The 23,201-nt window shown below is 37.8% G+C and overlaps 1 protein-coding gene across 12 annotated transcripts in view; it reads right to left on the bottom strand.

Annotated features, from left to right (window-relative positions):
• The window catches only part of HDAC9 (histone deacetylase 9), a 456,338-nt gene that overhangs the window by 198,451 nt on the left and 234,686 nt on the right, over positions 1–23,201 (bottom strand). For all 12 annotated transcript variants that reach the window (XM_036399060.2, XM_036399107.2, XM_036399099.2 and 9 more), the window contains 4 exons: positions 22,670–22,791; positions 7,786–7,914; positions 5,816–5,931; positions 21–143 (listed from right to left, as the gene is read on the bottom strand). In XM_036399060.2, coding sequence (XP_036254953.1) covers positions 21–143; positions 5,816–5,931; positions 7,786–7,914; positions 22,670–22,791 — 490 coding nt within the window. The remainder of the gene's footprint in view (positions 1–20; positions 144–5,815; positions 5,932–7,785; positions 7,915–22,669; positions 22,792–23,201) is intronic.

The following is a 23,201-nucleotide window of genomic DNA, read 5'->3' as shown; positions in this document are numbered from 1 at the left end:
GCTTGAGACTGGTCACTTACACTGATTTGAGGTTGTATTGCTGGAAGTCCTAAGGTAATGTTGGGCAGAGAAGGGGATGTGTACAGACTCAACAAGTTCACTGATTCATCCTGTATCAAAAGGCGTTGCTGGGAAACCAGGTGCTGCAATAAAGGGGAAAACCAATGAAAGTTAATCTCCAAGCGTTTTACCTTGGTTATTTTATGCTTTTATTCCGATATACAGAAAGCCAATTATGTGCCAGTCACTGGTTTGCAGCCCAATGGAGTTCCAGATACAGAAAATTACTGTCCCTGTGAAAACACTGTTGATAGTTCTTTTCTTAAGAAAACAGCTGATATGTGTCTGTGATTATTCCTTAGTTAGTAAATCAAATTTCCATGGAAAGCTGAATTCTTGAGGATTCCTAGATCATCTTATCAACTTCTCATCAACTAAACATCAGTTCTTCTCATCAACTGGACAGTCACTCCAACAATCTCAGTGGGAATTTATCCAGTGAATTCAGGATTAGATCCAGCTGAATCATGAACAGGGATGTATTAAACCTTCACCACGGTTGTTATGACTTTAGCTGTAAGGTACGAAATGTGGTTTTTAACTAGTCCATGTCTTTTGTTAGCCAGATTATGATATGGGTATGTTTCCGGCACATTATTTATTTCCATTAACATGGAAATTCTGTGTAGAAAGCAAGGCATCTGCCATTTAAAATAACAGACTCTCTCTCTCTCTCTCTGTCTGCATCTATACAAAACCAGCATCCTGTCATCCTTTGATAATGGGATACCCCTCACAGCTTTCCTAATCTGTTCAAGTTAAAATTTTTAACACTTCTTTTGAAGACTTGTGGTATAGTTTTCAAGGACATGGAACTGCTGATATATTTTTAATTACCATAAAATAAAACCAGACATTCTACAAAGATTGCCCTTTTTATTTCCATAGATTAATTGGGAAGAAACATAAAAAGATTACCACATCAGGAATCTTTTTGAAGCCTTTGCCTTTCTGCTTGAACAGTGATATTTTTCAACATGTGGTCTAGTATAGTTGCTTGAATTATATTTTCTGTTTAACTCTTGCTTCCCTCCCAGAACTTTGACTCAATAAGAGCTACAAAGGTCTTATTAGACTTAGGAACTCTGGCATGATATGGTCCCCAAGGGAACAACATCCTTGAAAAAGAATACCCTGTGTAACAGTATGACACAGTGACTGCTTTCTTCCCAAACAAAAAGCATATGGGACTCCAATAATAGACCACCTCCAAGAGGGATACTGCACACTCGGGCTTTGACTAAAGTAAATATAATAACTTGTCAAGCATGTTGTGGGGAGCTGTAGATTTTCCCCCGGACAAACCTGGAATATCAATTAACTCTGTAAAATACTTCGTGCTAATACAATGCAACTTCAGACCATCAATGAAAAGTGGTTAAGCACAAAAACACAGGATGTTATTCCAAAACATAACCTTCCTCATACAGTTTGTTTGGAGATATGACCTATCACTGAGACAATAACAGTAGAAGTCTATCCCTGTAATTTTCTTTTGGTACCTAGGGAATGTCAACAGATAGCATAGGAAACAAAGAAGCTCCACTTGTATATTACATTAATTCCTGGCTAACAGTGTCTTGCCTTGATAACATCCACCTTTGACCATGAATAAATCCAAGTATGGATTTAGTATCAAAACTATGGAAATATTATGGAGGGAGTCTACAAATATTTAAGAGAAAAAGGACACTTTAATGTGCCTCCTATAATATAATCAAATTTGTAGCAACTGCAGCATCGATACAAAGCCACTTGAAAGATTTATGTTTAATATTTGGTTTTTTGTATGCCACTATTACCTTCTAAGATCTGAATTAATCAAAATAACAGTGGCAGGGTGTATAGCAGTAAAACAAACTACCACACTAAGGTCAGGCATGATTGTTTGATCAGGCAGAAACAGTGATGCTATTTACCACAACAGTTTAATGTTGAAAATGGGAGTTTATTAGTAAAAGCATCCTATTTTAATTTCTAATACTGATAATAATCTGTAATTTCCCTTTGGGTATGTGATTGATTTTCTAAAATATTTTCAGGTAATATTATCCTAAGCATCAGTTTAACCTCATCTCCCAGAATAAATGTCCTACCTGCACAGATTAGGGTTCTCTGTGCATCACAGAATCCCAGAATGGGTAAGGTTCAAAGGGAACACTGGATGTCATCTAATCCAACCACCCAGAGGTAGAAATTTGTGATCCCAGCTGCAGCTTTTCTTTTTACACAGTCAACAACATCTTGCAATGGTGGCACACGCAGAAGTTGCCGAGAGAGTAATTTGGCAGCACCACGCCTAAGCTGTGTCCTTGGCAGACATGGTGGCTTGGACTGGCACCTAAATTACCCCAAAGAGAAACATGCCCTACTTGCTCCTCCCCATACCCGCTCCTTGGGTCCATAGATCCTGCTCACTGATGCTTAAAATAGCTTGTCAACAGAGTTATCCTCTTTCTTAAAATAGAGTACAAGAACTCAGTGTAACAGAGCATGATGATCCACGAGTAACCATGAGCAACCATGCTTTGCTTGTGCTGTGGGACCTGCTGAGAAGCAGGAACACCTTTGTGTGCATTTTTATATACACATTTATAGATTACAAGGGGAAGACAAAATGGTTTAGCTTTAATACTTGTCAGTTGTAGAGCTAATTGTCACAGCTTTCAATATTCACAATTACTTACACTTGTATTTCTTGACGCTTTTGGGATAATCTTTGAAAAAATTAATTTAGACTCACTTCACATACACTTGACACAAACCTCATCAGCTGGTAAGAAACCTACACATTTTTTCATTGGCTTCTGACAAAGATCACCTCAAGGAGCTGAGTATTAAAAGCATGGGGCTGTGGAGTTGTACTAAACAAATATGTGTTTATCTGTCACATATGTAATTTATGTCTCCTGTATAATCAAGTGTTATTCTAGGAAATACTGCTTTCCAAATCACAAATAGAAGAAAGAAATTGATCTGAAGCCCAGTTACACCAACTGGAAACTTTCCATTGCCTTCAATGGCTTTTGACCAGACCATGAATGCCTAAAATTAATCATTTCACATGACTAAAGCAGGTTGTCCCTCTGAACTCAAGGGACATGCTGTGCAGGGGCTCAATTCTGCTTGCATTTCTCAGGCAAGTAAGATTTAGCCCCAGCACAGCAGGTGACCTGAAAGAGTATGGCATGCTACAGGAGACAAATAGCTACTGCGGTGAACCTTGATGATACTGGAGACAACTGTGCCTAATAAAAACAGGATTTTATTTATAAGGTGCAATTAAAATCCTGAGTTCAACTTTCAAGTTTCATATAATGAGAGCAGTGTTTTAACAAATGGTAGTGAAAGTACCATTAAGGGAACCGTGATAGTAAAAGATTATCCACAAAGCTGCAGCATGTGCAGTGCACCTTTGTTCATTCAAAAAATTGTAACTGTCTACCCACCAGACTGTCTGCTCCAGAGAGTAAACCACTTAAAAGTCTCACTATTCCAGTGGATGTGGTAAAAATACTTTAAAAATCTGTTTCATTACTGATAATGCTCTAATTCTGTCCCTGCGCTGGAGTGTAATCATTTATAGTACTGACTCATGTTTTACTGGTAAATGACTCTGTCATAGCAACCTGTTTTTCCCCAGCAAAAAGTGTTTAATTTGCTGCCATGAAAACCACAGCCATCCACCCACTCAGATATGAGCACAACACTTACTGCAAATGTCACAAAAACGATTATGAAACAACAGCCATGTGAGTCATATGGGATTGCAGAAAAACAAGTGATATTTTGGGTGATTTTGGAACACTCAGCCTATTATTAGAAACTTCTGTACTTTGTGAATTGGATTAAAAATTGATTAGCTGCATAGCCTTTGAGAACTGGCTAACACTGAAAGAGATATGTAGGAGTTTGGCTGCTGTTAAACTACCAAAGAAAATCCCACTGAAATAAGAATCACTGAAGCTGAGATTTATGGAAAATGTTTGAACCCACAGGACCACAGTACTGAGAGTCAAGTAACCAGAGAGGTAAAGAAATCCCCAACTGGATCCAGAAGTGGAAGTCTGTAGTTTCAGTTTCTTAGCACATTTCACCAAGTGAAGTGACCGAAGCCAGCATACAGAGCTCAACTTCTAAAGGAATGTTTTAGGCTTCTTTGAGCATCTTTGAATGAATGTTGGGGTTATAATTTTTTATGTCTGGCACAAAAGTGGCAAATAATATGCAATGTAATGTTCTACTAGCAAACAGAATATAGCTGCTGGTTCTTGCTACAACCTTTCCAGATCTCCCCAGAGACCACCAGCCTGACCAGCCTGTATGTATTTTTGATGGTGCAAGTGTCCAGAAACTGTAACATGCAAAGTCATGAGCACCATGTATCAGTCTGAGACATTACTGCCCTTCCACTTTGTAGAATCCTCAAGTCAGTAAAAGATCCAATTGGATAAGATTTCCTGTTTCATACAGCACATAATAACACCCACATATTACCCAAAATGTTATCTGAAACATTCCCAGTAGTAAAACACACAACTTAATTCCACTGATCTAGGTAGGATCTGATCTAATCCTAATGATGGATCTTACTCTGCATCATTTAAATTTCTTTGCAGTCACATATGGGGGGCTATGAGACAAGACCACATGTTAGCCATCAATGCAATTTTTTTTTCTTTTTGGTTACGGGCCAGAGAGAGGCTACTAATCAGTGTGCAGAGGTCACCCACCTGCCCCCTGGATCATAGTTCACACACACAATTAATTCATTATGGGGAAAAGTCACTGCTGGAGGTTGAACTGCCCATTCCAGGGTTTTTTTTAGGTGAATGTCCTGCCACTGACCTGGAGAAATAGCTCCATTAACTAAAACTCTGTTGAATCACATTTTCTTATGCAATTTTTCTAACATAAACAGCATAAAACAACAATTAACAGAAAACCTTGCCATCAAAGCAGGAACTGTGGTAAGTATAGGCTGGATATTGTATATTGTGGAATTTGAGTCTCTCTTAGTCAAATTAGTTTACTATCCCTTTACAATATTGCCCTGGGAAGCATGACTTGGGCATGTCATCTGTGCTAAATGAGGTTTATCACAACTGATTTACCATCTGCATTCCTGTTGTTATAGGCACGTATGTATGAAACAGAATAAGTAGTAGTTAAGATTCCTTCCATTTACAATCTCACTTTACAAAACAAGTGTTCAAGAACTCTGGCATGACATTTACAGTGGTTAAGTATTGCCCTGATAAGGAAACTGAGATACAGTAAAATAAAAGGGAGATGTGACAAGGATTTAGTCACCTAACTCCAATACTGTGATTAAAGAAACCTACTTCAGCATTCATCTGAACCCAGCACCACCTTAGGTCTTATATGTTAGGATCACCAACGCCTAAACCACTGTTCTGTATGCAGGAGTTCTCCATCAGCATTCAGCGCTGAGCACCTCTTTCAGGTCATCCCAGAAGGTAATCTGTAACCAAGTTCCTTTCACAGCTCCCTCCACTCTTCCAGTAGCACTACTGCTACTTTTCCCTGAACTTTTGTTACCATAGAATCTTCTGATACATAGATGCGCCTATGCATCTCATACATAAAGCTATATCACATATATAACATACTGATGTCAGCCTGTAGTGTCCTGGTATCCCAATTACTCTGCTAGTGAGTATAATCAAATCAAATTTTGCATTTTCTTCAGTCTAGAAACCTGAGCGATTATCTACTCAATAATGAGTCTTACCTCAGCTTGAATGTTAGATGGCAAAACTGAGGTTTCATTTTCTGTTGCACTGCTGGTCGGACCATTGCTTGGGGAACTGGGACCTGATCCAGGGGAGCTGCTACTGACTGAGGATTCTGAAAAACAGATCAAACATACATGAATTTCACTCTGGAAAGGCACACATAATCTTGATTAATTATATAATCTTTATAGCATAGGGCTTTTTTTGCTGTTGAAAAATATCTATTGGTTATACTTTTTACTTACATTAAAGACTCTTGATTCATCTTCCATTTCTTTGGTTTTCTTTTTACAACTAAGAAGGAAAGATATTTGTGATCTTTCCCCTTCTAATCTGTCTGTGTCACATAAGAAGAATTTAGTATTTGTTTTTCCCACAAAGATGGTTATGATACTCAGTATCGGGCAGAGACACTGACACAGAGCTTGTAATGAGTAAAGAAGAGAAACTCTTTCTTTTTCAATTGTGAAGAGTCCTGGCTCTGTGAGAGATGAGGCCTACTGCCATCCTTTCTGTCTAGGAAGGGGATGAGCCCATTGTGGACCAATCGTTACATACACAAGTACTAATGGCAAAATACACACCTTCATTACATCTTTGGTACAAATATGAACGAATATTTACAGTATGTAAAGACATTAAAATAGGATTTGAAAAGCTGTATGCTATCTTGACTTAAAATGTCCCAAGTTCTGTCTAAGACAAAGGGGGAGAGGATGACCTCATTGTATGTTGTTGTATTGAGTTACTCTAATTCTACACTGATATAAATTATATATATGTAATGGAAACAGCTAAGGTTAAAAATTGAAGAGAAACCCACTAGTGGAAGTAACCCTCTTTCAAGGGACAGCTTTCAAATTAAAGCATTCAAGAGGTTGAAGAAATCATTATCTAAATTTTGTAGCAAATATTCTATAGCTACTTCTTTGCTTATTTACTCTCTATGCCTTAGTTCATATGCAAAAATATGTTTTCACTTTGACTGACATCACAGGAGGCTTCCTAGCTGTTACTTGGATCTTACTCTTTGATTTATTGAAGTGACTCCATACCCAGCTATACTAACTGGCCATGTAGAAGTTCTTGCACTATATTTTCAATCTGTATCAGAGAAGCGGAGACACACAAACTTAATCTTTTCTTTTCTCATTTTTTAAAAATTAAAATAGCACTTTTTGTATAAATAGGCATTTAAATAATGGGCTATTTTTAGCTAAGAGAATAAAAAGCAAGGGGAAAAAGAATTCAGGGAACAATGTTTAACCAGAGTTATAAAATGTCATATAGTTGATATTAATAATTATAACAGCACTCTGAAAGGCTTCAAGACATTGTCAGAGCTAGCAGAGCTTTAGTGTTTCTGCTCTTTCAATGGCATCAGGAAAAGACCTACAGTGATAAATATTTTACTTTATACTTTATTTGTAAGTGTGCAAACTGTAAAAAAATCAGTTAAAATTAAGGAAGTGGATATCAAGAATATCATAGAGGCTTCAGCAAATGGAGTTAATAAATTAGCTGTAGAAAATTATAATCTGGAAATAATTTATCAGAAAAATACTTTATTTAGTAACTTTCATGCTTACATTTACATCTCTGTTCCAGTTTCCCACATGACATACCGTGTAAAGTTGTCACAAGAATTGCACAAACAGGGAAACCAATGTGTTTATTCAAGTTGTATTTTAATTCCATCTTGGTGTGACATAATTCTGATATATCCAGTGAATTCAGATATGTGTCTTATAGACTAGTAACAGTTGATTGCATAAAGATATGGCCTGATCACCCGAAAAAGCCACAAATCTACTAAATATCAATGCAAAGTCAAAGCAAGAATGGTCCGGACGAGGTCAAACACTGTAAGTGCTCATTTCATTTAGCAAACAGTTTCAATCCTGAAGTACCATCACTATTCTGTGAGCTGTGGCATCTGATGCAGAATTTCCCCATCCTTACTCACCTGTCACCTCGAAAAGACGCTTCTTGAATGAACTGACGTTTCCATCCTTCCTCCTGAGCAAAGGACTGCTTCTCCTTTCTGTCACCTTTTGTTTTAATCTTGAACGTACCTTCAAATTGGGCTCTGAAGCTGGAAATGAAGAGAAGAAAAGATGTGACTACAAACGCAATTCCTGGCTTGTGTCAGACACCACTGACTCTCTAGGACCTAACCTGGTCCAAGGAGGGCTTGGAGGCAGAGATTTTACTGCCCAACCTTCTCAGTCATCCTGTTGCTCCTCATACAACTTCATTTTAGATTGCAAGCTAGGAAAGAGAGCTGAAGTGCTTGGGATCCCAGCATTTTTCTCATTCCATTGCAACTTTGAAGTTACCCATAAATTATTGCTACTACCATATGTATTAATAATAAATGAATGCAAATTTAATTTACATTATTTTTATCTCTCTTGTAGGTGAAAACTTGGAAAACACATATTGAAACTTGGAACGTTATAACTGGATTAAGGTTAATTGCAGAAACAGAGATTAGCCTCCACTGGCGCCTTTTGATTTCTCTGAGAAATATAAATTACAACAAGCCCTGCTGGCAGAACATTTCTTGGTCAGCAATTTTAGGCCCAGAACTAAAGTGTTTTCTGAGTAACACACCAAACAACTAGATTTATGACAGTGTCCTAAGAACATTGACAGAGAAAAATATATGCTCTGAAAATGGAGAAGTAGGGTTGATTCCCAGAAAACCTAGGATTATATTTAATGCACCTTGGGCAAGTTCCACCTTTGTTTCCTTAATGGATACAGTCTTTTCATATGAAGGCCAGCTCTGCTGTGCTTTTTATTTTGTAGGATTTTTAGCACAATAAAGTGTATCATGTAGTCATTGATTTGTTCATCAAATAAACAGACTGCTATCAAACTGCTAAGAGCTAGTGAGGGGCGATTGTGGAAGAGAATTTGTTTATATTTCCCTTTCTGGAACTGAGGGTTGGCTAAGCAATATCTCAAAATAGAGAAAGCCAAAAACTAGGGTCAGCTTTCTCTCCTATGCACAGACTTAAACCCAGCCTCAAAGAAGGAGCAAGAGTTAGCAGAAAACCAAAATACATTTCATCTTCACTCAATTCAGAATTACACCATTTGTCACTTTGGGGCAGAAACTCAGCCCTACACTTCTAATACTAGTCCTTTCCCTCATGTCACATTGCACATCTTTTTTCCTTCTGTCCCACCTGTTCTCTCAGGGGTGGGGAGGCTAGAAATGGCCACTGGAAGGCAAGGGGGCTGCACCTCACTGCAGAGCTGCTGTGACCAGCGGTACCTGCTGTCACACGCTGACCTTTGTCACGTACTGCATTGCATGTGGCAAGGGCTGCCCTCTGAACACCCTGTGCCTTAAATACATTTCAGACCAAGATACACAGACTAGAACAGCACTGGAAATCTTTAATAATAGACCTATTAACTAGAAATTTATTTTTATCACCTACTACCACTCTTAAGATGAAAGGTTCTAACAATGAAGTACAGATGACTTGTTTACTATCTCAGATACCATTTGAAATGAAATTGAAAATATAAAATATGATAATGGGCTATGACTACAGTATATGCTATCACCACAGATCTCACCAGCTGTGATGACATTTAAAAGAAAAGGCATTCACTCCTTTTGCACTTACATTTATTTCCAGTTCTAGTATTCTGTACTTTTAAGAATGAGGACAATATGTATGTACACATTCTGTCTGTGCATCTGTGACAGATGAATGTGATACAAATCCTCTGCAACAGTCACTGGAGAAATTCTCCACTCCTATGTAAATGTTTCATGCTCAGTCACAGCAATTCCCTTTCTATTTTTACCAAATTCTCATCACATTCTGCATCTGAATCCATCATATAAGCACAGAAAACAAATCTTAAAGTAAATTTATGAATTTATGAAGATGCATGAAAAACAGTAATATTTTTAAAATAGAAATAATCAATTTTAATATTAAATGGCATGGAGGATAGTGGTTTTAAAATTATAAAATAAACCCCACAATACAAATCAAAGCTAACATTTGAAGAGTGTTTGCTTCAAATTCTGGCTTTCCTGATTTTTCTCCCTGAGACACTGCCAGCTCCTAACATAGTACTTACTAGGACCCAATGGCTAGGAAAATGAATTCTGGTTTCAGTGGACAAAACATACAAATCTAAGCAATTTGAGGATATCTGGTTGAATGAAAAAAATGTAGAACTGAACACTGGTTTCTTGATTCCCAGCAGTAGCTGAGGCATTGGCTTGGGGTGTGACTGCAGAGAACACTGACCCATGCGGCTCCACAAGGCTGGGGCAGAATTATTGCTCATTGCAAGAGGTATGGATCACCACAGTAATCCTGTGTGCTTCAGTGCACTCCTACATGAGGGCAGTAATAAGACATCTATTATTTTCAACTCTCTTCTGACACATAAAAAGGCAAAATTAAATATTTTAAGCTTCAAATATGGTGCTGTGGATTGTAATTATAAACATATACATGTATATACACACTGACTGCCTCAAAGCACATATGTAAGATCATTTAGAAACTGTTTTAGTCCTTTAAACTCTGAAATATGATCATTAGCAATGTGAAAAAAGTGAAAATAAAATTTTCAAACCTTTTTTTTTAAATTAGATTGTTCCCCTAGTATTTGCAAGACACTTGGAAAGTCTTGATAGCAAATGGCCCAGAATTATAATTAATTTGCCTTATGTTTCAAATGAGTATTTGGCTCAGTACTTTAAGAAGAGGTTCTAGAGAGGGGTAATATTCAAAAGTGCTGTTTTGCATTAGCCACCCTGTAAGTATTTTTACTGTACATTATTCGCTCCTTTGCTCAGCTTAATTAATCCATTGCCACAGCTGACTATGTTCATCTCCATGGGGAAAATTGTCACATGGGGAGTCAATGCCAAAAAACTTTTGAGGCTTAAGATTTACTCCCTAGCTTGCTGCAGAGTAGCTTTCTCAAGCAGTAAGAAGTAACTTTTTCGCTACAGTAGTACCACAAAATTATTGAAAAGACCATCAGGGAATCTATATGGTGATTCAACCATGAACCAAGACACTGACACAGCAAGAAAATTAATGCATGTGGCTAACTTGATATACCCTAGCCATCCCACTGGGGTCCAGAACTCAAAACTAGATTAATTCTACCCCAAAAAGCAGACATTCTGTATCTCACCTTCCTGAGGAAAAGAGGCCTCTCTAAGTGCTGGAGGTGTGGAATGATGTGGGTTTTGCTGTGTTTGATGACTCCAGCTGTAGTGGACTGAATCATCTGACCAAGGAGCCCAAATGCCACAGACGAGAAAAACAAGAGCACATGGCCAGGAATTTGGCCATGAGAATGAGGAACACAGCATGACAAATTTTCATGGCAGCAGTCTGGTTGGTTGGGCTGTGAATCTAAAATCTTACTAAGAAACAGTAAATAGCTGATATTGGTTTAGTTGGTCTCTGTTTAGCAAACCTCTTTGCTCCACAAATCTTTGCACTTCTATTATATTTAGCATTTTGGAACAAGTAATAATCAATTTACACTTGGAGAAAGTGAACATACACTATTTGAAAGTGTCTTGTTGCAAAGAAAACAAAAAGACACAGCTCTTTTCTCTGAAGGCCATCAAAGCCCATGTCATTGTTCTCAACAGAATCAGCTGGTACCCACTTGAGTGATCTACTTCAGAGGATTTCAGGAAAGACTACTCTGAAAATGACTTTTTTATGTAGATGTAGCATAATTTGGAATAATGAGATGTTGCAGTAATATGGCTTGTTCAGTTTTATTGAATTACCTGGCTTATTCTCTTTTTAGTGCTGGTAATTATGGACTGATGTTGATCTTTAAATTATAAGTGGGAAACAGATATGAAAGACACAGAAAGGATTAGTTTAAACAACAGCAGAAGATATCACAGGCAATCAAAGGATTGGTTGCATAACATTTTGCCATGACTTGTAATTGTGTCTAGAGAACAAAGAATTTTGGCTGTTGGTGAAGGAGAAAAACAGTGTCTGAATTAATTTTCTTATATTTTACAGTGGCTTCATAGAGGAAGAAAGAATAAAGTAACTACATTGTTAAAAATGGGAAATATACAGGCTTCTATGTAGGTACACATTAATTTCATCACATGAGCTATCACTGATAGATGAAACAAACTAGTCTCTCCTAAGAAACATGATGCTCAAATACAAGCAAAGAGATAGGAAAATGATTCAGTGAAGTCATTACATCCTATACTCCGCTCTGCTTAATATTAGCAATTTGCAGATTCTAGCATTAAATAATATAGCCTGGGGCCAGATTGCTCCCAAATGAGCTGAGGTTTTCTTGACAGGGCTTTTCTTCACTGTTTCTTTTTATTAAACATACAGAGATATTTAAGAAGGAATGAAAATCCTTTTTATGCATGGGGAGAAGACATATATGAAGAGAATGTAAAAGACAAAAATGCACTACTTTCTGATGGTTCCTGGAACACAGTAGTACTTTTGTATCAGAAGAGTGTGTGCTAACTTCAAATCAGCATTTAATGAAGCCAGGCAGGAAATGGGGGATGGGAGAGGGTGCATAGCAAGCAGGTCCTCATCTTGAGGCTAAAGCCCTATATACAAACCTGAAGAACAGAAAGTGAGCTTTTGTCCAGATTCCTAAAGGCTCTAAAGTGAAAGCATTTCCTTTTCCTCACAAGCAAGCTGGCTTAGAAAAGCTGTGGGGCAGTTGAGGTAAATGATGCTAAATTTGACTAAAAAGATTCCAACACCAGCATGAGCAACAGCAGCGAAACTGACATCCTACTCAAGAAAGATAAATTGTCCACCATTGCCCAGGCATCAACTGTTATCACTAAGATCCTTTTTAAAACAGCAACCTGAACTTCCCTAACATAATTAGGTCACCAGAAAAAATTAAAAACAAAAGACTTCAAGATCTTCAAGCAAATCTTCACAGGTATTCTCTATTTCTTTAGCTATAGTTTTTTTAAGCTGTGAAGAGTTATATGCACCAATTTGAATATATTCTACACTGTACTCCATGCAGGAGTTTTTTTCTGGCTCATATCTAAAAAGTATGAGTAACTGAATACAGAGTCAAGAAATCTGTTTATTCACACCACACAGGTTGCTTTTTTTAATACTATTGTCTAGAGACTCACGTAGAGACAAGGATTTTGTGCTGTACAACACACAGCCATAACACTTCATGCCTAAGATAGCTCAAAGTTACACCACAAAATGATGATGTGTGGGTACAGGCCATCAGAACTGCAAAACAAACATTAAGATGACGCTGGTTAGCACAATGGGGGTATTGCTGTCACCGCTGGTTTATCCTTTCTCATGTTTCTTTCTAGCACTCTGGTAATTGAATATTTTCAAGAAGATACTGCATGTGGATAATGAGATAACTTGGAAATTTCTGTTGTGATTTATCCTGAAGCAGGAGGGGCAGAATTGGATAAAAACACACTGTGAAGAGATCCTCATTTTGTCAGGTCCATTGCATAGCTCAACAGGTTCCTGGGTGCTGTGGGCTCCCAGTCACCCTGGCAATAAAAATAAATAATAAAGCAGCCTACCTGCCTATGCTATGCCAGGACCTGGAGACCAAGGAAAAGGTCAAATCCCACATTAATACTGCAACAAAACCAACCAGAACAGTCATATCTTGAGCTCCTAAGAAGCTGGTCTGAAAGTTGTGGGCTAAGAAGAAATTCCCAGTTTCCCCTACAGCTGAGGGGGCCAGAATCAAATGCACAAGACAGCCCTAAGCACCATCAGAAAGGATAAACATGAAGATAATCTGGGCTTCTTCAGCAAAACTATGGTTGCAACCAAAGCCTGGCAGAAAGCCAGAGCGGCAGAGAGACATAGGTCAGGGACAAAAGCTGTTTCCATCTTCCTCAGCTGCTTTGTGAAGAGTTGTGAATGAGTCCTGAGAGACCTGGTGGTCCACAGCCTTTACGGCACGTGGTTCTCACAATCATGTAACTATTCTCTGCTCTGAATGAAGTTTCTGATTGCTGCTCTGCAATCCTGTAGGCAGCCACAGAAAGCTTCAGCCACCTCCACATGATTATATAAAGCATAGGCAAGATGAGTGGTGCCTCTTTGTCTTCATACATGACTGACTGACATGTGCAGTAGAAGGCCACATCCCACTGGAAGACAATATTGGACAATGTAACACATGGACCTTCTCCCCACTGGATGACAGACTAGAAGATGGTAGCAATTTGCAGGTAGTATAATTCTGTGGGTTCAATGACTTCTCAATTCTGGTTATTGAAAATGCCACTTCTGAAAGAGTTTTAAATTAGATTAATGAGAGTGAAAGCTATTTACACATGCCCTCTAAAGCTCTTCCAAGAACTACATGGACTTGACTGCTGGGTGGTCCCAACAAGGCAGGAGAACCAGATACAGCAGTACAGGATGGAGATGCTTTGTTTTTCTGGCTTGCATCACCTAATGTGTTTTCAGGATCTACTGAAACCGTTTCCTGTACTACCATTCACTTTATTGGGAGTGCTGGTCATATGTGAAACCCTTTAGTCCTTTGCTTTATTTTACTTCTGTAAAAGGTAGAATGCTTTATTTTTTCAGACTAAGGTAAATATCCATGCCCTAAATAAAAAAACAGGTTTAGTGAAACACATGGTAAAAGAGCTAATTAGATTAGAGGGGATCTTCTAGCCCTTCTGCTCTCTTCAGGCTAAGGAAACTAATTTAAAAAGATTAGAAAATTTTCATTAATTTTCTAAAGCAGGTTCAAAAATTAAATAGTCACTGAAGCTACTTTAAATATCTAACTTTTCTTTGTTATTCACTGCAGTCTGTATGAAACATAAAATATTTGTTTCATTATCTATGCAAACAAACATTATCTTTCTAGGCACAATTTATTGAGTTAGATGTAGAAATTACTTATTGTACTGCTTGGATTTAGCCAAAATTGGAGATCTTGAATATCTGAACAGTATGATGTATTATTTCCTGTTGATTTATGTTCTTTGTGTAACCTATAAGGCAAAAGAACAGGTCTCTCAATAGAATTTTTAATAAATCTGGGGTTTTAGCAAAGAAAGAGCATCTCCTTGCATTTGCACCACAGGGTTCTGCAGCAGTTTCAAGAAGGCTATGGTTTTACTGGGCCTTATGAATCCTCGTTACATGTCAAGTCTGCTGAAACCATGACATTTCACTACTATGTCAGGTTCATCTTAATCTTCTTAGAGGTAAAATAATATCCTTTTCAAATAATAAGTAGGGGATTAAAAAGCAAATACTACTATACTGGCTTGAACCATAGAATTAAGGAATAAGGATAGTTTAAAATTAATTTTCATCTTCTCTCCACATCGTCAAATTCTGTAATTTTATTACACCTTTATAGCACTTTCTGGAGCAAACTAATCTGAGTTCTCAGGAGATGTAGAGGAGAAAAGAAGATGAAACTGGTGCTTGAATAGAGGGTATCCCTCACTTGAATCACAGTAATTCAATAAATAAATTAAGATGTGCATGACAGGCAGTTCTTCTGGTTATGTCTCCACTGGTAATTCTTACCCTTTCTTCTGACCATCTATACCAAGTCAGTTCTAGCTGGGAAGAAGTGATGGGAATACAATATCCTACTTTCTGCAAATACAGCAAATCCCACTCTTCAGTCTAAATCCTCCTCCCAAATCCACTGAATCCCAAGAAAAAATATTCTGTTCAGTGAAGAACTGTCACAGATAATCCCCTAGCCCACAAAGTCAAGGCTTTTGCCATGGTCTCCATTTGACCCCTAGATACATAATCTATTTTTTATAGAATAATCATGTTCATGATTATGTTGTTCCCCAAGACCTATAAAAGAAGGAACTAGTTCACAGGGTGCTTAAATCCCACAGATTTTAATCTAGGAAACTATCCAGCAGTGATAACTCACTGACATCAGGCAAAAAGTACAGTCCAATATTTCACCAACCTTCAGAAATTCATGATGAAACACCATCATCTTCTCCCCCAGTTTAACAGGGCATCAGTGTCATCAGTAAATGTGAGCTGGTTAGGTCTAGACTGCTGAATCTGGAGTTGTCCAAAGGCAATAGGGTGCCAAGAAAAAAAAAGCAACCAAAACACAGTATATCTTGCTCTCCTAGCAGATGAAAACCATTGGCCAAGTTCATATCAAAAGCAGGAAGGCAATTCAGCCCCACTGAAGAAAAATTAAGATAAAATTGGCTCCAAAGTTGTTTGGACATTCAAGACACGTTTGTCTTCTTGAACCTCCATAGGCAAGGCCAACTTTGTGAAAGCATCTCCTCATGTTAAGCAAAGTGAGAAGAAAATCCCCACGTTTGAAGTCTTAGTTGTACAACTTCACAACCGTACAGAATTAAAATAAATTTACTTTTAGATAGATTCTTTATGCTCTGGGATATAATTCCAGTCCCCTACAACTTAATTAGCTAAATACACAATGTACTCTACCATCTGGTAGAGTAATTTAACAAGAATAATTGTGTACCACCATAACTCAACGAGACACTGAGGAAAACCATTGAAATGCTATTTCCTTTCCTTTGGAAGAGAATTATGTACAATTTCAGCATGCTTTGCATTTCTAACAGTTAAAGCCAACAGGGAGGTATCACTCTCATTTATATTACTTTCCCATGAGAAAATCAAAAGCAAAGTACAAAACTTATGCCTTTGCTCATGAATGGCTCTATAATACTCACTTGGCTTTAGCCACAACATGTTATTTGGCAGCTAAACCCCCTAATTAGAGTTGTGGGTTTGAATAGATTTTTCAGTGAAACTATGTTTTGCAGGATTTTGGAGAAGTGCAGTGTTTGCTAACCGATATCTTCTATTTTGGATGATCCCATACCATGTGATTTCCACTTCTCACTTCTCTGTTTTTCATCTTTAGATGTTCTTTACTTATCTAAAATTTTTCAACTGTTCCTGCTCTAGATACAGTGGAAGAAAATTTCTAGTCCTACTGAAATCAAACTGGACAGTTTCTACAGACTTCAAAGAGTCTCAAATTTTATATGCAGTATTTTGTAACTTATTTATCCAGAGGGAATAAGCTTTGAAATACCCATTAAAACATTCCACTTTGTTTTCAATGGACATTATGCTCTTAAAATGCTTTAGCTTTTAGGACTGCTCCCTGTTGCTTATTGAAGGGGTTTCTTTAGGTTCAAAAGTCAAAAAGGTGTCTAGTATCTGATTACTTGCTTATCAAAAAGTTATGCAAGGCACTTCATAATGCTAATTTTAAAAGCATCTTTGAAAACAGTGCAAGAAAGCTTTTATGTACTCACATGAAGCAGAACTTCATAATTCAATTTTGGCTATACACTGGTCAGTAAAAGAACTAAGACAGTGTTTTGATCAAGATTGTATAATTAGTTTCATTATGAAAAAGGGTTGGTAGTGTCATAAAATAATTACTGGCAAAACAGAACATGACAATATATACATGGAGTGGGATTTTTGCTAAAAACAAAAGACAATCTGGAAACTAAGTAAATTTTTTATCCACTCACAAGAAAGTTTATTTCTGCAATTAAAAATGAGTGTTAAAAAAATACATCAGAGGAATAACCTTCCACTGATGGGAAGACTATGATGGTCTTCATTAGAATCATTCTGGTGATGACTCCTGTTGAACCCTGGTGCAGGCCCTGGCAGCTTTCATGATACCAAAGCATACCTACACGAGTTCTTTTCTCTTTGACAGTGTCATTAAGCCTACCCTAGCACTCATTTTTATTTAGTTTTAAGATATCTCAAATAAATTCTCCTCTAAATTGAGCTCAATCAGAATAACAGGACATCTCTCCTCAGCCCCAGCTCTGATGGGCTGGAGACACGAGCAGGCCCACACTGTAGCTACAACCACATCACATTTCCCAGGGCCTGGACACCAGCTTGGCCTCTTCATTACATGAATCCGGGACCTTTGCCTTCGATTCAGCCTGCAATTGCAAGTGGAAGCTTTTTCTCTTTCTAAAAATTCCTACTACTAATTACATGCTCTGAACTTATTGATACTGAATATGGGAAGGCTGAAAATGTTTGGTGAAGAGGAGTCAAGATCAGGGTACCTTTCCTCCTTCTCACTGTGATAAGTACTGACTTCTTCTGAGCACATTACCTAGTCCAAATTTGTCGAGATGGTTCACCAGTCCAGGAAAATATGGAGTCTGGAGAGGCAGGAATGCTTAGCATCCCTGGAAAATGGGATAAAATTAGGAGAATCATATGTTTGCCTCATTTCCCTGCTTCAATAAACAAATTACCTCTCCCATGTATTGTTCTTGCTCATAAATTCAGAGAAAAATAGCACTTCTCTCCACTGAGATGGACCTCCTCATTTTGGCAGACATGGTAATTGAGGGTTTGGTATACTCCAAGGTTGGGTTTTTTTTAAATAAAAACCAAAAGAAAGCCAGCTTTTTCATATACTGTTACATCACAAAGAATGTTTTTCCTAGAAAATGCAAACAGAAATAAAATTTGGTGGCACAAAAGGGGGAAGGAGAGAAACCTTCACACACAAAATGTTTTTCTTCTGATCTTCAACTGCTACAGTAAATTACTGAGTCACTAAGCGCACAAAGTACAGTAAGGAAATATTCTAATTAATTTCTTTTCTTAAAAATTACGTCTGCTGAGTTCTCATTCAGGAATCTTTCATTCTCATTTACACAAGAGCTACACTGTTATTCTACTGCCTAATCAGGTTAACTTAATATGGGTTTTACAGAGTGATCATCATGGCTGTGCAGGGCAAACTTCTTCCTCTCTTTCATCATAATATTAAACAATCCTTCATCTCCTCTTTTTTCCTGTATGGAATTACACAACTTCTCCCATCCAAGGAAGAACCTCGTACTATTTGTTATTTAAAAAAATCCTATGCTATGTTTCCATTGAATATGTTTCCAATTTTTGGAAAGTGAGCTACAAACATCTTCTCAAATTGTTACACTGTAAGAGATGTTCAGATCCCTAAGCACAATGCAAGTTGTAAGCCTACAACTCCATCTGCAAAGAAGGATTCAACTGGCACAAAATCAAAATAAATAGAAATACTGATTGACATTCCCATTCTTCCATGATTGTGCTAAACTCAGGAAAGAAAAAACAGTTCATACTTGATATGATGATGTCCCCAGGAATTTCTTCAAAAAAAAAAAGAAAACATAATGCAGAAATTTCATCTACAGCACCATAAAAAAAAGTATACAGCTTTGGCCAGAGAGCTAACCCTTGTTGGAACTTACTGGCTTTTGCTGGTTTGTATAAACACTTTTATATAAAAAGTGAAATTTTAAAGATTGGAGAAAGTGCAAATGTTAGGGTCATTTGCCAGAATTTCTGCATTTTGACAAGGTAAAAGAAAAAATAGAAAAAAAATTTGAAAAGCTCTTCTACCATACCAAACCCATGTTGCTTATTGTGCTTTGTATCCTCATAAAGAGGATAATATTTTCCTGGACAGATAGTCACAGACAAGGGGAGCTCAACAAGCAAAAGTTCCCCTTATTAAATGATCAGATTTTCAAAAGTACATGGCTCCCATCAGAGCTCTTAAAAAAGTCAGTATGAATTTCAAAAGTGTTCAGTAATAGGGAGGTATTTTCAAACCTCTCTGGGTAATTTAGACACATTAGTCTCATTGAAAGTTAATGAGCCATGTGCTGCTTAAGATTTTGGGTGCTTTGCAGAAAACACATTACAGCTAGTAACCATGGTGCAAGTTTTGGGGATTTTGAAAATTTGGTCTTATGCTCTTTACACTGAATTCTGCTCGTAGCTACAGACATGTAGCTTCTCATGGTGTATTTATCTATCCAGTGAAGCAATAGCTCCCCTTGCTCTACTCTTTTCAAAGTCTGTCAACACCAAGCATCTGAATGCAGCTGTGCAAAGAGTTGCATACCCTGGCCTCTAGCCCCTAGGACAGTCCCAATCCTCCATGCAGCTAAACTTTCTGAAGCCCACTGCTGACAACTTCTGCTGCATCTTGTACAGAAAGGAACAATCCAGATGGCTGAGACTTGTTGAGTAACCACAGTCACTGCACTAGGATGTTAACTCTGGTACCCAAACATTGACAGAGCAAGACTAAGTCTTTTCCTAGTTATCTAAGCATTCCACCATTCTAGATACTAGAAGTGTAAAAGCTGCAGAAAATATTTTCCTTTGTACCATTCTTTCAGAATTAATATTAAGAAGATTAAAAAGGAGATGTCACTTCAGGACTAATTAGGAAAGATTAAATGGATTACTGAACAAGAAAGTAAGCAAGCAAAATTCATGATTTACTATGCCTGTGTGACACCTGGTGTTTCCTTAGCACTGAAAAACACATTAGGATGTCAGGGAAGAATCATTCAGCTTTGTTTCCCATTAAATCTGATCTCAGAGTACCTGATTCAATCAGGGTTATCTTACAAGAGCATTTTAACAACATTGGAGAAGAGAAATACCTCTGCATCTTATATTATAAAGATTAAAAAAAAAAAGTAACCTAAAAAGCAAAACAAAGCTGTAATTAAAAGTCACAACAGGTATTCCTTTCTTAAGGCTGAAAGGAATGTGGGGTCTGCCTTCATATGAATTGCTGACTTCATGCAGGTTCAGCACCACAGAGGGTTTGCCAGGAGCCAGTGGCAATAAGAGTTCATAGCCTAAAGGGAAGGAAAAGAGGTTCACCCCTCATGGCAAAGGTCAGATTTCTGCAGGCTTACAGCCTGTCCATATACATGAGTGTTCGTGGGACATCTTTGTCTAGTAAGGTCCCGTGAGGATGGCACAGGCTCCACAATGTCCCCTCTGCTTGGAGGATGGCCTAGAGCCACCCAGATCAGTTTGGGGTCATTTGACTTGTGTCGATTTGGTTCCTGTTGCTTTTACACTCAGCCTGATGAACAATCATTGAAAACTTTGTGGGGATGTAGCTAAGACTGGAATTAAACATCTCTAGCACACAGAGAGACTGGATGTGTAAACAGGATATTAACAGTTGCTATTTTCACGGATATGGAGAGATATCAAATATCCTCTGTGGGTAACATACAACATGCTGTACACTTCATTGTATTTGCTTATCAGAATCACTATGTCAATGTCATAGAAATGTTTATATTAATGATTATATTAGTATTTGTCTATTTATTCTGTAGATATCTTTTCAGAGAGTCATCACGTCCTTTGTTCAATTTTGGAACTGATGCACTGCATGCCCAAATATTTGGAATAACATAAAGAAAACATCTGGATTTAATTATATTATAGTCCTCTTATGCAGACAATGGGAATTGAATTAAGGAATATTTTGAAACCCCCACAGAGATATAAAAGTATTAGCAGCTGCACGAGAACTTTACTGTTACAAAGTCTGAAAATGTTTTGTTTTACAGATCAACAGGCTGACACATCATAAATATCAATCATAACATTTAAGATACATAAAAATGGAAGAAAAATTAAAGCTTGCATTTCAAATACATGTAGATAAATTCATAGCATTTAGAAGATGCAAAATGCATCCTTTTGTTCAAAAAATGAAAATGTATAGTCTATTGGCATAGAAAATATATGTTGTATGGTGGTATTGAACAGAGAACCACATAAGAGCTTATTATGTTGAACAGCCTGAACAAGATTTTATAGAATCTTGTTATATTGCCACCATATTGTACAAAGGGTAATTCAGCTAGAATAAATTAGCATTTTGCTTTTCATGCTTCCATTCCTTTGAAAATATTTGGGGATATAATATGACTTAGAGAGTCTGCCCAGAAGTATTAGATACAGGCTGGATTTTCTCTCTGAATATCTTCTGGTTCCAAATGCCACTTCTTTTCAAGTCAGTTTTGCAGTTAGTTTTCAATCTCCCAGTGGCAAAATCGCATTCAAAGGCTGTTAGCACAGTAGGGGGTCAGACTTTCTCTCTGAACGTAACTATATCACTCAACAGCAGACTCATGCAATAAGCGATCTAATGTTTTCTTTTCCTTTTCCCCCCTCCTCTGAGTGTCTCCCTGCATTCCTGGATACCAGTCACTGCACCAAGGTCCTGAGGCAACAGCCACATGGACTCCACTGCCATTCTAGCTTTTTTTATGGTGCAGAAAAACCTAAGTCTACAGTTAACCTGCTGTCAAGATAATATATTCAATTGTTAGATCTTCTAAAATATTCTAAAACGTTCAAAAGAACATTTTCTATGTGTCAGAAGAGATGCAAAATGGACACAGCGCAGCGCTGGTAATGGCAAGGTCACAGATTGGATCCCCATATGGGCTATTCACTGAAGTGTGGGACTCCGTGATCCTTCTGGGTCTCTTCCAGCTCAAAATACTCTGTGATACGCATACAAACTCTGACAGTCAATGACACAAAATATGATATTAATCCAATTCCTCCTCTTTCCATGATTTCCCCTCAAAATGCCCTGAAAGACATTGTCTAAAAGCAGAATAACATCTGAAGATAGACACTTTATCTACCAAGCAGGGCAGAGATAGTTGTTAAAGCCAGAAGAAAGGCATAGAAAATAAAGATCCATTAAATGATGTTTAGGAACAAAATTTATCAGAACTGAAGCCCGCACTAGCTGTCAGCACTAGGAAACACCAACTCTTGGTACCATGTAGCCAGGCTGACCTTGGAAATATGCAGTCTGGATCTTTGAACTTACTCATGGCATCATCTTGAACTTATGGAATATGATATATGCCTTGCTGAGGGACAGCCTGGTTAAAATAAAGGGTGGGAGAATTGCTGGGCAAGGGGCTCGAATAAATGACGCTAACTCACCCGTTTTACGAAGTGGAAAATCATCCTTAGCATCCTGTGCTCCTGGTAAAGTATATTTGTATGGTGGCGAGGCCCCACTCAGGGGTGGAGAGCTTTGATCCAGTGAGGTATGGTGGGCAGCCCTGCAGCAGACACAGAGGTCACAAATTAGCTGTCACTGAGGTGACCAGCAGTAACTATCCACACATGTTGTACACGTCTCAGCTGTGTTTATGTTCTTGTTCCTCTAAGTGTGCACAAACCACAGGCTCATGTAACCAATTTCACTCTTACAGTAAGTTATGGAACTCCTTGGGATTCCCAAAAGCACATTTTTTGCACTCATTACAGAAGTCACATAGGATAAGATTCATGTTGATCTACAGACAGGGTCTGTCTCCAGTTTGGGGAATTGACCATTTCAGGTGGCTGCTTTTTAATATGAATCAGCTGACACACAGCAATAGCCACTTAAGGCATGTTTATCATGTACAAATAGATGTATATTGATCAAACCTTCTCTGTCAAAATGTGGGGGATTTTCAGGGCCGGA

This window comes from Molothrus ater, chromosome 1 (genome assembly GCF_012460135.2).
Source record: "Molothrus ater isolate BHLD 08-10-18 breed brown headed cowbird chromosome 1, BPBGC_Mater_1.1, whole genome shotgun sequence".
Lineage (NCBI taxonomy): Eukaryota > Metazoa > Chordata > Aves > Passeriformes > Icteridae > Molothrus > Molothrus ater.
The sequence above is the reverse complement of the archived record's forward strand: the minus strand, read 5'-3'. Positions and strand labels throughout refer to the sequence as shown.